The sequence below is a fragment of the Nansenia antarctica genome, assembly GCF_963989245.1.
Source record: "Nansenia antarctica genome assembly, chromosome: 13".
Taxonomy (NCBI): domain Eukaryota; kingdom Metazoa; phylum Chordata; class Actinopteri; order Argentiniformes; family Microstomatidae; genus Nansenia; species Nansenia antarctica.
The window spans coordinates 29,992,176-30,008,855 of NC_137683.1; the positions used below are offsets into that span (position 1 = coordinate 29,992,176).

The 16,680-nt window shown below is 45.6% G+C and overlaps 1 protein-coding gene across 1 annotated transcript in view; it reads left to right on the plus strand.

Moving 5' to 3' along the window:
• LOC308169512 (uncharacterized protein) overlaps positions 1-16,680 on the plus strand; it is a gene marked incomplete at both ends in the record, with an annotated part of 41,971 nt that overhangs the window by 4,591 nt on the left and 20,700 nt on the right. The window contains 16 exons of the mRNA XM_080544193.1: positions 2,240-2,371; positions 2,782-2,925; positions 3,003-3,074; positions 3,365-3,535; positions 3,893-3,989; positions 4,844-5,058; positions 5,398-5,551; positions 6,275-6,483; positions 6,959-7,112; positions 7,466-7,671; positions 7,949-8,066; positions 8,293-8,462; positions 8,818-8,900; positions 9,450-9,568; positions 10,174-10,431; positions 15,654-15,737. Coding sequence (XP_080400319.1) covers positions 2,240-2,371; positions 2,782-2,925; positions 3,003-3,074; positions 3,365-3,535; positions 3,893-3,989; positions 4,844-5,058; positions 5,398-5,551; positions 6,275-6,483; positions 6,959-7,112; positions 7,466-7,671; positions 7,949-8,066; positions 8,293-8,462; positions 8,818-8,900; positions 9,450-9,568; positions 10,174-10,431; positions 15,654-15,737 — 2,386 coding nt within the window. The remainder of the gene's footprint in view (positions 1-2,239; positions 2,372-2,781; positions 2,926-3,002; positions 3,075-3,364; positions 3,536-3,892; positions 3,990-4,843; positions 5,059-5,397; positions 5,552-6,274; positions 6,484-6,958; positions 7,113-7,465; positions 7,672-7,948; positions 8,067-8,292; positions 8,463-8,817; positions 8,901-9,449; positions 9,569-10,173; positions 10,432-15,653; positions 15,738-16,680) is intronic.

Sequence of the window (16,680 nt, forward strand, 5' to 3'; positions counted from 1 at the left end):
GGCCAAGGTGCTAGACCACTGGACCACCCCAGGCCAAGGTGCTAGACCACTGGACCACCCCAGGCCATGGTGCTAGACCACTGGACCACCCCAGGCCAAGGTGCTAGACCACTGGACCACCCCAGGCCATGGTGCTAGACCACTGGACCACCCCAGGCCATGGTGCTAGACCACTGGACCACCCCAGGCCACCAGATTAGGATGTTTTAATTGAGTGGGTTGGGGGAGGTGGGCGGCGCCCCACACAGTCTCTACGGCCTCGGGGTTTAGGGGGGACGACAACAACAACCACCGCCTCGGGGGATCGGTCAGATTAAGGGATCAGACAGACTGGGAGTTTAATAAGGTTGGCCCTTTTATTCAGACTGAGCTGAAACTGAGGTCATGTTCTCACATGAAAGTCTGAATCAGGACCCGGAGCAAGTGGATGAGTTTGCAACATTGTTGCTTAAATTATTTCTCTGATTTGCGTTCTCACAGCCCTTTATGTAAACGAAGTAACATACGCAATCGAAGCAACAGACGTGGTAGTTGATTGGTCAGAAAAAAAAAAATTTGCCCGTTCGTCCCGCTCTTATCCAGATCAACTCGCGTACGCTGTTGTTTTCCTATGGACAGCCTCGATGCGTCGTTTCTAATCGGAGCGAAATCACCCTTTTCAAGTGAAGCATGCGTCGGTTGTTTGCTCCGGGAGTGACTTCGAATGCGCGTTCTCACAGCTCCAAACGACGCAGAGCAAAGCACATTTTATCCTAAACTCCGATTCCAAGTGAAGCAAATGTTCTAGTGAGAACACACCCTAATGTTCTAGTGAGAACACACCCTAATGTTCTAGTGAGAACACACCCTAATGTTCTAGTGAGAACACCCCCTGAGAAGGCAGGGAGGAAATTGTGACCACAGCAGGGGCACTGAGAAGTCACTGTTTGTGTCTGAACAGTAAGGGTTTTACAGTATGAGTTGTTTGTTTGCACCTGTACTTCATTTGGGCTGATTGTAGTGACAGCTGTGCTAGCTGTGATCAGATGATTTCACAAACTAAGCGGTCAGTTTACAGCTGTACTTTGTACTTTGTACACAACACAACTGGCAGCTTTCAGTGTGTATCTGTTATACACATAAAATCAGTAACTTTGTCTTACAACTGAGGGGCGGCTGTGGCGCAGGAGGTAGAGCCGGCGTCTAATGATCGCAAGGTCGGCAGATCGCCGGTTCGAGCCCCGGCTGGCCACATGTCGAGGTGTCCTTGGGTAAGACACTGAACCCCAAATTGCTCCCAATGAGCGGGCCGGCGCCTTGCATGGTAGCTTGCCGCCATTGGTGTGTGAATGGGTGTGTGAATGGGTGAATGAGAGGCCGTTGTAAAGCATTTTGGAATAAGCCGCTATATAAGTCAGTCCATTTACCATTTTACCATTTCTCCCTTGTTGCCTGTAGGTGTTTGAGTGCCTCCACCTCAACACCCCTCCCCCCATCATGTCTGCTGGCCCCGCCCCCCCGATCAGACCAGACCCCTTCAGGCTGGGCCCCCACCCCACCAGAGACCTGGGCTGTCCCACCCAGAGGGACGACCTGTCTGAGTCTGAAGCAGGGCCACCACCACCCCCTGTGGATCACACGTACCATCGCCGCCTTAGGTCGAGGGCGGAGCTGGAGGCAGCGAACGCCTTGCTCGCTCTGGATCAGTGGTCACCAACCTTTTTAAGCCCAAGATCCCTGACCTCGGCCTTGGTGAAGGCAAGATCTACCTATTGAAGCGTTGAGAGAAAAAGACAGCCAAGATAGTACTTTAAACTTAATGACGTTTTATTGCCTGTATTTTAATTAGATGCAATGCATTGGTCCAACATTAAAATTGATGCAACAACAACAAAAAAAGACTGTATCAAGCATATCAGGCAGCTGTCTTGCTTTAAGAATTGTACATAACTGAAATTCAATTCAAAGTTTGATTATGTCATTTCATTACAACACAAAAAAATAAAGGCATGGAATGATGGAATGGAGGAATGTATGATAAAATCATTTTGTTCATAGTAACGTTAGCTGACATTCTTGACATTTTGACACTTGACTGACTTAATTATTATTCTTACTTATTAACATTGACAAACATATTTACAATTAGCATTTTATAAAGTAGAACTGTAATGTGTACTTTCTCAGTAAGTGCTAAGTGCAGTCATCTTATGACTTTTACGTCTGAGCCTCCTCCTCCTCCTGTGACACCCACAACCAGGTACGTCTGGGCCTCCTCCTCCTCCTCCTGTCACACCCACAACCAGGTACGTCTGGGCCTCCTCCTCCTCCTGTCACACCCACAACCAGGTACGTCTGGGCCTCCTCCTTCTCCTGTCACACCCACAACCAGGTACGTCTGAGCCTCCTCCTCCTCCTCCTGTCACACCCACAACCAGGTACGTCTGGACTCTGGCCCAGAAACTCAGTCTGGACTGGTCACACTTGGGGCTTTCACACCGCTAATGATTTAGATTAGATTACATTTTGTCTCCTTCCTTCTTGCTGGTCTTTGCAGCCTAGAGCTTTTATGGAAACCCAGCCTATTAAGCCTACTAACACAGCCTAACTTATCACACACTGTGAAGACGTGACTGTTCTGTGTTCTGGTTCCCGCTGCGCACCGACTTTTCAGTCTCCGGACCAATTGATTTGCTTCCAGACTTGGTTGGCGAACGGGCACGGTTCCTTGGCAGTGTGAGAGCCCTAACTGTTACCCAGTCTCCCCAGGTCGACTAACACTTTGTCTGTCTGTGTTTGTAGAACGACAACGTATTCTCCTTCAACTTTAACTTCATCACGACCGGCGCCAACGGAGATGAGGTGGTCTACGTGGTGAACAGAACCTGCCCCCTCCCTCTGCCCTGGTCCCCCAGGGAGGTCACCTGTGAGGAGACCTACATGGAGGTATGGTGGTGGGGGATGAGGGTGGCCTCCTCCTCCTCCTGGACTGGGGGGAAAATAACAGTTGTGTTTCTCTCCAGGTGTCTGTGAGGAGTGACGTCTCCTGTCCTTCTGGGACTAAACAGAGTGACTGGACTGAAGCCCTCGCAACAGTAAGCTAACACGTTCAACAGTAAGCTATATGGTAATGGTAAATGGACTGCACTTATATATAGCAACGTGCTTTATCCAAAGTGCTTTACAACGGCCTCTCATTCACACACACATTCACACACCAATGGCGGCAAGCTGCCGTGCAAGGTGCCGGCCCGCTCACTGGGAGCAATTTGGGGTTCAGTGCTTCACTTCGTGCCTAACCACCCCGCTAGCTGTGCTGATATCCACGATATATACCACGGCTTCTCGTTCCATAGCGCTTAATTATTACTTCCTGTTCCCTCAGGCCCGTGGCTCCACCACCTCTGACTGGCAGGTGATGTTCCAGAAGGAGGGGGCGCGGCTGACTCCCATGAGCCTCTCTGAGGCGCGGGGGCGGGGCTACGTGTTTGACGTCACCGCGGGGAGGCTGGTGTTCCGCTCGCCCTACGGACAGCCAGACTCTACTGTCACCACTGTAAGGATTCAAGTAGTGAAAAAAACCACCGCTCCTCTGATCAGACTTTGCTGAGGTGCTGGAACCGAAGAGTATCAGTAGAGCGCAAAATAACAGCATCCGCACACTCAAACACTGTGCAAACAAACTTGGTTCATTGCGAGCTTTCAGTCAGACCTTCTTCATGACCGAAAAGCTCGCGATAAACCTAGTTTTTATGCACAGTGTTTGAGTGTGTGGATGCTGTTTTGCACACCAGTAAGGATTAAAAACAAATTGTTGAAATGCATGGAGCCTGTAATTAATGTATTTGAAGTCTAAAATGACCCCAACCGCCCCCCCCCCCACACACACACACACCCCCCTTCTCTCTCCCAGGTCGACGGGGTGTCTGTGGAGGTGGTCCGTGCAACGCTGTTCTCCAAACAGAGCTGGATGGTCCTGGTGGTGGACCTGGTAGCTGCCTGCTCCATGGGTGAGTCTACAAGAATGGGAAAAGCCCCTACTTTCTCTCCTACTCTTGGTTTTACAGCGATTTATTAAAGTTAATAATAACAATAATACATTTTATTTGTAATGCACTTAACATAAGGAAATCTCAAAGTGCTACAGATTAAAAACAGGAAAGAATAAAAATGTCAAGGCTAATAAAAGGCTCTATTAAAGGTTTTAAGGCCTTGTTTAAAAGCATCCAGACTGTGGTGCCCTTAGGTGGTCAGGGGGAGGAGAGGAGAGTTAGGTGGTCAGAGAGAGGAGAGGAGAGTTAGGTGGTCAGGGAGAGGAGGGGAGAGGAGAGGAAGGTGGTCAGGGAGGAGAGGAGGGGAGTTAGGTGGTCAGGGAGAGAGGAGAGGAGGGGAGAGGAGAGTTAGGTGGTCAGGGAGGAGGGGAGTTAGGTGGTCAGGGAGAGGAGAGGAGAGTTAGGTGGTCAGGGAGAGAAGAGGAGTTAGGTGGTCAAGGAGAGGAAGGTGGTCAGGGAGAGAGAGGAGGGGAGAGGAGAGGAAGGTGGTCAGGGAGGAGGGGAGTTAGGTGGTCGAGGAGAGTTAGGTGGTCGGAGAGAGGAGAGGAGAGTTAGGTGGTCGGAGAGAGGAGTTAGGTGGTCAGGGAGAGGAGAGAGGAGTTAGGTGGTCAGGGAGAGGAGATGGGGGAGGAGAGGAGAGTTAGGTGGTCAGGGAGAGGAGAGAGGAGTTAGGTGGTCAGGGAGAGCATTCCACAGCCTGGGAGCAGCCCAGCAGAAAGCCCGATTCCCCCATGGTGCGGAGCTTGGTCCTGGGGGTCTAAAGTTCTATTGAGTGAGTGTCAGTCAATAGGGGGTGTGTGTCCTGGTTACAGATGAGGGGTTGTATGACGGCACACATCTGGTGTGGGAGACCCCCACGCTGCCGTCCCCTCTGGTGTCCAGCCTCTCGGGGGTGCAGGTCAGCATGGGGGTGGACAGCCAGCTGCTGGAGGAGCCCCTCCCCTCCCAGAGAGGCTACGCCCTGGACGTCACCAACACCACCGTCCAGATCAGCATCCCCCTCTACGCCCAGGGGGGCTACGGGCAGGTGAGCGGCCTCCTGGGTAAATTATAGGTGGGGGGGGGGGGGGGGGGGGGGAGTACACAGTACTTGAGCTCACACTGCAAAACGTCAGCTCTCAAAAACAAGAAAAAAAATGCAAGAAAATGGGGGAAATATTACTTAAAATAAGCAAAGTTGTCTGCCAACTGAACAGGAAATTTACACTTGCCAAGATTTTCTTTAAACAAGTAAAAGATATCTTAAGAAATAGTGCAGTCAGACAAAAAATAAGCATATGTTGCCTTGATTTAAGATTTACTACTTTGCAGTGCATATCTTGGAACAGATCTTGTTCTATTGTGTGTTCCATGGTTCCCTCCCCAGAGCTTTGTGATGGACAACATGTACCATGAGTTCTACATGGTGTTCCTGTACTGCCAGCAGCTGTTCCAGGACGAGGGTGGGGTCGAGACCAGACTCCGCCTCCTCAGGCCCATTTCCACGCCCCTGATGCCCCAGCCCCCCCTCACCTCCGACCGTAAGGAGCTCTGGATATTTAAGCGTTATGGAAGGAGAAGCCGTGGTGTGTGGTGGATATCGGCACAGCTAGCGGGGTGGTTAGACTGTTACACCCCCTAGCTGTGCCAATATCCACCATATACCACGGCTTCTCGTTTCATAACGCTTTTATAATACAACGCTTACCACATTTATCTATCAATATTTCACACAAAGAAAGACACACTTTTAATTAATGTATTTTAATGGAACTGTGTTTTATTGTAAGTGTATTCATCCGCTGAACAGTTTATCGGTTGCTAAGCAACGGTAAGAATGTAACTTCGATAACGGTAATATTATACAAACGCAGAGTAATTATGAAAAGATGTGTCAACATTCCATTTAGCCGTGCGTATATCGTGGATATCGGCACGGCTGGAACGCAAACTGACCAATAGAGACAATGGACCAAACTGACCAATAGAGACAATGGACCGGATCTATCCGTTGTATAATTTCACAAATCAATGACAGCTCTCTGGTAATATCTACAGGGGGGTATTCCATCAATGTTGCTAAAGGACAATCCAGACTTATTTAGATAAATCCTGTGAGATTTATAAAACAAATCCAGCTTTATTTTGATACGTCTCAAGTTAGTCTCCTGGATTTTCCTTTAGTGACGTTGATGGAATACCCCCCTGGTCTCTGATGTATGTATATATATATACGTATATATATACCTCTTTTCCACCCACAGAAACGGTCCTTGAGGAGCGTGTGTTTACCGTGTACCTGGGGAACATTCCCGACGACGTGGACCTGGAGGCTGTGAATCTGAACGGACAGGAGTTCCTGCTGCCTCTGGCTAACACCAGTAGTTACTCCATAGAGACGGTCGCTCAGCCCGATGACACTCATGCGTACATCCTCAGGGTGCCGTTTGAAGACCCGATTGTTCCAAAGCTGGTATGACTTTGTTACTCACCCACTCGGTTCAATGATGTACCGGCTTATTTACTTTAAACTGTACATTTTACATTTACATGTTTGGCCTTTTTAAAAAATTCCAAAGCGACTTATAATCGATACATTTGACTAACTAAATGAATCATCAATCCACCAGTCGTAGCAGGAAGAGTAATCTAGCTCAGGCCAGGGGCCACTGGGCAGTCGACGTGATGGAAGAAGAAAGAAAGTTTAAAAAATATAGATTGATATAGACACTGGAGAAACGGTACAAGAGGGGCAGTAGAAGTCTTAGGAGGCACAGTAAAGGGGAAAAGCGGGTGTCTCAGGAGACTCAGTGCTGGGGGGTAGTGGATGTCTCTGGAGGAGCAGTTAAGATGTAACCGGAAGAGATGGGTCTTCAGTCTCCGACAGTGTAGTGACTGTAGTTCTGACATGTTAGGACAAAATGGTATGTTGTGGTTTGTTCATGCAGTACTCCACTGAAGGGATCCTTCAATATTCACTGGACATCGGCTACATGTTGACCATCCTCCCTCAGGAGGAGACCTACTTCCACCAGGCGTCAGTCCCTCAGGAGGACTCCTACTTCCACCAGGCTTCAGTCGTGGCTCCGTTATCTGATATCTGTAAGTTGTGGCCTGGGGTGGTCCAGTGGTCTAGCCGCAGTCTACAGTGCAGCTACACCGCAGTCTACAGCGCACACATTATGCCCATGTCTGCATGGGTTCGAATCTGGCCCATGTCCTGCCCTGCTGACATGCCCTCTCTCCCTCCTTCTCCTACTTTCCTGTCTGTCTTCACTGCATCTGTCCAATAAAATGAAAAAATAGAAAAATTAGGGAAATGAAAAATAAGTGGGACTGCCCCACAGTAAAAGAAAGAAAGATATGTCTAAGTTGCCATGATCAGCTATAAGACTAAGACATGTCAATGATTCCAGATGGAGATTGACAATTGTCCCAATCCTCTCCTCCAACAGTCCCTCCGGCCTTCGACGGCCTCTGCACAGAGGAGGGCATCAGCTTCAAGATGGACCATCAGCCGTTTGAATACCTGTGGGAGGTGGGCGTCGGCCCGTACCCTCTGACCCCTGACCTGGCAGCCCAGAGAGGCTACGACCTCCAGGACAACAACCAGAGTCTGACCCTGGACGTGCCTCTCTTCACCCCCGGCTACACCTACGAGGTGAAACGACTGATTTCCTTTTTTACATTTTGGGCATTTAGCAGACGCCTTATTCCAAAGCGACTTACTATCGATACATTTGACTAAGCAAGTGAATCATCAATCCACCAGTCGTAGCAGGGAGAGTAATCTAGCTCAGGCCAGGGGCCATTGGCAGTCTCAGTGATGGAAGGAAAACCTTTTTTTAAAATATATATATATAGACTTTAGTCGTTGGAACATTCAGCTCTGTAAGAATCTATCGATCTACATCGGTCGTCTTTTGTTTTTTCCCCAGGACATTAGGTTGAAGGAGTTTTTCGGCACGTTTGAGATCCTCTTCAGACTCGCTAGGACCTCTGAGATCAAAAGCTCCTTCGTCCAGCGTTGCATCTTCCAAACGACTGAGCTCATAGGTAACTATCACCTGAAGTACAGCAGGTGTGTGCAGGGTTCCCACACCTTCTGAAACATCTACCAGAATTCAAGCACTTTCATCGACCCATGTCTATTTTCAAAAACGTTTAAGACCTTGATTTCTTTTTCTCAAATTCACAAACTTTCAAGGACCTGTGGGAACCCTGAGGTGTGTGAGACAGGGAGACCTGGGTACTGGTCTGATGTCTTGTTCTCTGCCTCTAGTGTGTTCCACTGAAGGGGAGATGACGGTGGCGGCTGATGTGACGTCGGCCGTCCCTGGAGCTGACCCTATCAGAACCTCCCTCCTGGACAGAACCTGCGGCCCAGAAGAGACAGACGACACCAGGGTTCTGTTTAACTTTGCCACCAACACCTGCGGAACCAGGGTCAAGGTATTCATACAAACGCCCTTCCTACCCTCCTTTCCTACCCTCAACCCCCTCCTCCCCCCCCACACACACACAAGCACACACATACAACTCCAGAGGATCACAACCGAAATGAATCCTAGGATATTATTGTGTGCTCATTCGTCGACAGCCTGTGTAAGTGTATGACATATGGCATTGATAATACCCTTTTATGTACATTTCATGATAGTTAGTATTTGACAAAGACAATATAATGGAAGCTGTGCATGTATCCTGTCATTCGTTTGTTTTAAGAAAATGGATCAGAAGGAGATGGTATCTAGTGACATAATGACTGTAGTTAAGCTGTCTCTACACCTGCCCTGTCTTCTCCTAGGTGGACCAGCAGTATGTGACCTATGAGAACGAGATACTCTTTGAGCAGGGGGATGACAGAGCCACCAGAGATGACGCCTTCAAGTATGTACCCTACTACCCCCCAGCACTGTGTCCTGAGACCTGCTTTCCCCTATACTGTGTCTCCTCAGACTTCTACTGCCCCCCTTGTACTGTTTCTCCAAAGTCAAAAAATATATATCACAATGGCCCCTGGCCTGAGCTAGATTACTCTTCCTGCTACGACTGGTGAATTGATGATTCGATTGTAAGTCGCTTTGGAATAAGGTGTCTGCTAAATGTCAAAAATGTAAATGTAATGTACCCTCTGATAGGGCTTTCACACCGGCAAAGAACCGTGCCGGTTCACGTTTGCGTTCGGAAAACCTCCGAACGTTGGCGCTGTCTGGCGAACGAGCCCGCGTTCATACAGCCCGTGGGCTCGTTCGCCAGACAGCGCCGACGTTCGGAGGTTCCCAAACGCGAACGTGAACCGGCACGGTTCTTTGCCGGTGTGAATGCCCTAATATTAATCTACCTGCTAGATTTGCTTGTTAGTGATTTTTAGAGTTTATTATACTCCCATCAATGATGGTCTCAGTGGTGTGATTGGGTGGTTCTGTCTGTCTGCAGGCTGGTGGTGCAGTGTGTTTACCCCCTGGCTGGGCTGACCCGCCTGTTTGCAGAGAGGAGGTTTGAGGCTGACGCCCCGGGGCTGGGCACCATCGAGAAGACCACAGTCCCAGTGAAAGGCAAGTATCCACTGCAAAACGTCAGCTTAGAATTATAAGGTTCTATCTCCGTTTTTGTCAAAATTGAGTTTTTTACATAATCTGATCCATTAGGTGTTTATTAATGCCTGTGTGGTGTTATTTTTTTAAATGTTGACATTTTTGAGTTAGTAATTAATAAAATACAAAGGTTCCATCTCACAGAACATAATGGAATGTAAAAACTTTGACGCTCAATATCTCTGAACTGCCCTAAACGGAGATAGAACCTTAATCATTCTAAGCTCACAAGCTCTCAAAAACAAGGGGAAAAAAGCAATGACATGGGGGAAATATTACTTAAAATAAGCAGAATGATCTGCCAACAGGACTTTCACTTGCCGAGATTTCCTTAAAAACAAGTAAAAGATATCTTAAAACTAGTGCAGTCACACAAAAAACAAGCATATATTGCCTTGATTTAAAATATTTCATCTTACTTAGATGTACTTTTTGCAGTGTTGCCATGGTTGTTGTAACTTGCTTGCTACAGTACCTATACTTCCATGTAAGATGGGGCATTCTCCCTGAGAAGTGATGAAACTTTCTGCTGTAAATGTTATGTTGAATACCTTTCCACTTTATAGATACACCACACGTAACTCAGCCCACCGTTAGGACGACTACTCTGAGAATGACTACCCCACGAACTACTGCTACTACTACCACCCCACGAACTACTACCACCCCACGAACTACTGCTACCACCACCACCACTAGACGACCTGTTATTCGGAAGCTACCTGCTCTCCACCCCCCTGCTACTTACATCAGAGTCTTCAGGACTCAAAACAGACTCAAAGCAAAGTTGGCACAGGAGGCACTCCAGGCACTCCAGTCAAATGGTGAGCTGCAGTAAGATCGTCCATCCTTCCTTCTGACCCCCCCGTCACCACCTCTGACCTGTTCTCTCTCTGCCCACAGGAACTAACGGGAACTGAGCCTGTTGGAGTGAAGACTGCAGACACCTTTTAAATGTTGAATATGAATAAATGATTTAGTTTCTTAATGACCTGTACCTTGTCTTAATGGGGAGGGGGGGTGCTCGGATTAGATGGCCATACTTCACACAAGGCCTTTTCCCAATTGTTAACACTAGAACAGCCGTGCCTATTTTACCTACTAGTAGAGCCACCTTGAGACCCCCCCCCTTTTTAGAATGTAAATCTGCTATTTACACACAGATCATGAGGGCGCTTCTTTTAAATTGGCCTGCCTCCTACACAGAAAAACAAACTGCAAAACAGCTTTATACTAGCTTATCCTGGTGTGATTTTGAAAATGTAAGGATACTGTTGTATCATGCTCAACTTATCGACTGACATTTGCTCTAGCAAATGAAGGATTTGCTAGAGCAACATCTATTGAGTTGGCTGAACACTATGCCCCTAACAATATATTTGCCTTGTATCATGCTCGTTGACTGACTTCTGTGTGAAACCTGCAGGATGCATTCTATGACACAGATCCTTATGGAACTTGAAGAATGGGACACATTCATCTGAGATTGTGCACTTTGTTTCCAAGGGAAATAAGTTACTGGAACAGTAGTTATTGAAGGACAAGCCAAGCGATCCTCAAACAGAATGGCCAGTTGTTGTTTTGGGGAGCAACCATTCAGTTTTTATGACCTCATCTTTCTAAAGGGGGTTTCCAGGTATTCAATTAGGACATTACATGGAGTACTTACTTCTCATTTGCATTTAACTGCCTGTCATAAACATTTACACAAACAGTTGTCATTATATAGACAGACCCTGTCCGTGGTGATTTGTGTTAGGTCTCTTCTTTTCTCTTTTCTGTTGTGTAATCTTCAACTAATTTACAATGTGCAATGTGTGATTACCAAATAGGAACAATTTAGAATGCCCCCCCCCCCCCTCACTCACTCTCTCCTTTTCAGGCAGGTAAACAGTGACTGGAGTGATTCCTCTCAGACTGGTCCCTCAGGTCTGAATCTGTAATCAGTCTTAGATCTCAGACATGACTGTAAGACTTACGTACATCTTCCTCAAAATGCCCTCTAAGGTGCCACGTTCTTTTCTAAAGGATGAAGGGGAGATGGGAGGAAGAGGTTTGAAGGAAGAGATTATTGTAACTTGCAATCGAATCCTCTTAATAGAATGTTAAGAGAGGACAATTGTACTTTTTTTTTTACTACGTCACAGAATCCTTAATACTTCACATCCGAATCATGAATCTTTTCATCAAAGTCAGGAGGAACACAGAAACAAGAAAGGGAATGATCCGTTCCAACTTCTGGTTTTAATTATGAGTGCTGGTTTAAGTTTGAGCCCAAGATGATCATTCTATTATTTTAAGTGCATGTAAGGAGGAGAGTTCCTATCAAACAAATAGCATAGCAAATACAGGCCTTAATAACTATGAAAGCAACTACTGTATGAGCAACCAACAAAATGTCACACACTCTACCTATAGGTATCTGGCAGTCCCTCTCCCTTCCTCTCTCTCTTACTAACTCCAGGAGTGGAGTCAGGTGTGTAGGAGTCAGGTGACCGGCTGGTCCTCATTACCACCTTATAGCCTTCCATAAATACCCGGTCCAGCCTTCACCACTCTGCCAGATCGTAACTTCAGTCTACCTGTTAAGTCCCACTTCCAGCCATTGATATTATTCTACTCTGTCAGTTAGCCTGCATTCCTACCCTGTTCTCCCTTTGCCCACAGTTTTCCTGCCACCTACACCAGCCTGCCTGTCTGCCCCACCTGCCTGCCTGTCTGCCCCTCCAGCCTGTCTGCCTGTTGGCCCTGTCTACATCCCTGCCTCGCCTGCTATTGCCTCACCTTACCGTCTGTCCTCCTGCCCGCCTGCCCTCTCTACTTGCCTGCACTGCCCTACCTGCCCTCTCTACCTGCCTGCACTGCCCTGCCTGCCCTCTCTACCTGCCTGCACTGCCCTGCCTGCCCTCTCTACCTGCCCTCTCTGTCTGCCTGCCCTCTCTGTCTGCCTGCCCTCTCTGTCTGCACTGCCCTGCCCTGCCTGCCCTCTCTACCTGCCTGCCCTGCTTGCTGACCCTCCTGATCTGCCTGCTTCACTATAAAAGCTCTGCCCCTATTCCCTGGAATCAATAAATACACCCAGCTTTGGGTTTTACTCTCCATCTGCCTCTTGTGTTCTGCACTAGTCTGGTTGTCACAAATAAAGAGAGTTGACTCAGTAGTAAGAGGGCATTGGCTGGCAACCATAGGTAACATATATGTCGTTTTACTGTCTAAACATCCTTCCATTATCCTTATCAGCCAACATAGTGAATTCAAATCATATCTTTCATACAAGCACAACATTGACTTCAGAACATAAATTTCTGGGGAAAAGTAACCACACATTTCACTTTCCCCTTTGAACATCCAGAGGAAATTAGATGCAGTATGTCCATCCAGAATCCATGTTCAGCTCTGTTATGTGCTTTTCCACAAAAACAGGCATTTCCCATTGATCTTGGCTACATCAAAACAAATGATGTTGATGAGACGGACCAGAGAGGGACTACGGAATGCAATCATAAGCAGCATCAAAACATGTCTTCTAGTTTAATGCTACTGTACATCTTAATACATATAACAAGATTAAAAAAAAATACATTCCACATAATTTGATTATTACTTTCATTTCTTAATTCGGGTAGCACAAGAAAACATTAAATTAAATATTGAGTGACAATTACTGTAATGAATACACTAGTATGTAATTCATCTTTAATGTGCTTTTGCATCTATTTTTGTGAATATCAACAAATGTCTTGTAGTGTTACAGTTTATCCTACTGACTTGAAGTCAGGTAGGCCTAGCTGGGGCAACATGGGTTTGTGGGAGCCACGCCTGTACTCTGCTACCACCTAGTGGTTGCAGTTGTCACTAAAACTCACCACTTTTATAGCATTACCCACTTTTAAACACTCACTTTTAGATGTTGTCTCGGATCACTGCACTTGCTTTTAAGATAACTTCCCCCTGCTGTAATGTATAGATATTTTTGATACTTGTGTATTGCACTCATGTTATATATTGTATATATCGTGTTTTGTATCGTATATACCGTGTTGTGTTCTGTGTACAGACTTGCCTCTGTTCTGCCAATTGGCCAGATCGTCGTTGTAAATGAGAATTGGTTCTCAACTGACCTATCTGGTTAAATAAAGGTTAAATAAAAAAAATAAAAAATAGACATATTGTGTGGACATATTTTAGATTGGAGCAAATCGCATGTGACTAGATTATGACAAGGGGAGGTAGAGGTCAGTGTTTCCAGTGTTCATTAATTTTCTCTATATAACGACGTCGGTCATTGATCGACAACGACACTATATAATAGTTTGCCTAACTGGCCATCGGATTTGGGCTCCTAATATCTAAAAAGCACTACGGTTTTCTTATTTTATCGGATTAAAGTAGCAAAGACCAGACATTCCCATTGACCGCCAGTCAAACTTCGACACGTCTATCACACAAAAAGGGGCGTGATCATTCTGATGACAGGTAGATGACGCGCAATTGCTCTGATTACTGCGCCATTACACTACCAGAATATAGTTCTCTCTCCTACCCAACTGTATAATAGCCTAAGCCTACTATACAACGAGTATATGTACAGTGTATAGTAAGACATTGGTTTTACTTCCTTTTGAGTCGAAAATAATGCCGTGTATTCAATAAATAACATATTTATAGAATTCAGTATTCTGTGAACCAATGAATGACAGGAGAATTGTACGACGTGCGCAGTGATACGCGGTACGACGTGCGCAGTGATACTCAGGTGTGAGAAGCCCTATAAAATAACCTGACGCAGTTCGTATCGCAGAGAGTTGAGATTTGAACGAAGTCAAGTCACTGTGTAAGTACATCTAACTAATGCGTTTCTATGAGAAAATAGAGCTAGCTACACGATGTTTATTAGCTTACATGCTGCCAGATAATCACTGTGAAAGTAATTAAAGAATATAAGCTTTTAATTGAGCCACACGAGATGGTTTCAAGTAGGGATGCACCGAAATGAAAATTCTTGGCCGAGGCCGAAGCCGAATTTAAGGAAACACTTGGCCGAATACCGAATGTGTATCCGGCAGTTTTTAATTTTATCATTGCATAAACTAAATACATTTTGCTTTTTATTCATGCTTCTCAAAGAAAGAAATTGAGATTGAAAAAAAATTACTTTTATTGAACATTCCAGCAGACATCAGTCTATACCAACAAAGCACAATAAATAAAATAAATCAGTCAAATTAAATGTTTTTGTTTTCCCTGAATAGCTGCTGAAAGAAAATCTTTCATCAATGTAGGCCGAAGCTTTATTCATGACTTGTGTTAACAAGAATGATGTGCCATGATAATATTATTACAAAATACTTTGGAAGATTGCAAGTTAACTAATTAGGTGAACTCTCTTTAAAGAGATGCTACAGGATTTTGATAATTCTGTATGTTGTGGCTTAAGTATTGATGTCCGTATGGTTCAATGACATAGTGTTACGGCTGGGCCTTCACACACCCTCCCCCGCCCCCACAGCTCGAGCACAGCGTGCTCTCCGCCGCAGGTGAGGCTTGTCCCCGCTAATTAGATCTTCAGCCAAACCTGCACACCTGTCTCCACTCCCAATCAACCCTCTGTCTCCACTCCCAATCAACCCTCTGTCTCCACTCCCAATCAACCCTCTGTCTCCACTCCCAATCAACCCTCTGTCTACATCTACCCTGGACTGACCAGTTGTGATTTTAGCGAGCTAGTTTAACGCGATGTTTACATGTTCAATAATATTATTAGCCAGTTAGTAATTAATACATCTAAAGCAATGCATTTTAACTGTAGACAACAGAAGCAACGATGGACTCCATTAGCTAATGTATGAAGTACAAAGTGGTTGTTAGTTAGCTAGCTAAGACGTCTTGTCTCTTGCCTCGCGGCACTTTGCGCCAGTATGTGGTCACGACATGTGCTCGTGACTGTCTTTAATTGTGTTCCAAATGTACACGTGGTGGTAGTCATGTCAAACTTTGCTATGTTAAAATTGTAGAATGAGAAGTTTAATGTGTATGTTTCTTCCAGTTCCACTCCAGTGTAAACCCAAACCCTACAATGACGGATCAAGCCGGATCGAGTCAAGAGACTGGGCCACCAGCAGCGCTGTCGGTGAGTTCATTAATAATCCTTATACACATCAATTACCAACATATTGTATGAATTAATAATCCTTATACACATCAATTACCAACATATTGTATGAATTAATAATCCTTATACACATCAATTACCAACATATTGTAGGAATTAATTCTGCCCACATGATTTCGCCGTTACGCATGGCTGAACCAACATGGCTGTACCAACATGGCTGTATGAATTTAGACTACTGTAGGGTCTTGATGGTCAAATCTTATGTAAATGTATAAATTAAAATGTGTGATGTGAGAGCCCCTGATCTTGGAGAGAGCAACAGCAAGACACAATAATTTGGGCAAGGGTGATCACAAAATGTCCGAAGTTTTCCGGTATGAAGATTTTATAAATTGTGTAGTGTATCCTCGATATAAATACAATAGGATGAGAATGGATCAGGCTAAATAATCCTATGATGGCATCTCTGCCAGAAGACAACAAATGTAATGCTGAATTTATAAGGTCACTATTGTATTCTGTCACTGTAATAGTTTTTAGGCATATCATTAATTCAGTTCTGACTGTATTTGAATGCTCTTGCACTGCTAATTGAGTGGTTAAGATTACTTCACTTACCTTTATGAGTTTTCACAGTACTTTTGTGGAGTGTTGTTGATATGAAACATGAGTTATTATAGGAACTGGTAAGGGCTTTCAATAAAGTATTTTTGATTACATTTGAATGTTTTTTCTTAAAGGCTCCCACTCAGGAGGAAGCACGGCCAGTTCACTCCACTTCTGATGGTCAACTTGTGGGTCGTGGAAGACAGAACATTGCCCCGGGACCTTTTTCCTCAGAAGGTGCAGTGTTCTATGGTCATTTAAAGTAGCTAATGCATATTAGGGGTGCAACGGTTCTCTGTTTATATTGAACTGTATGGTTCAATATGCACCAGTGAATTTTCGGTGTATGATG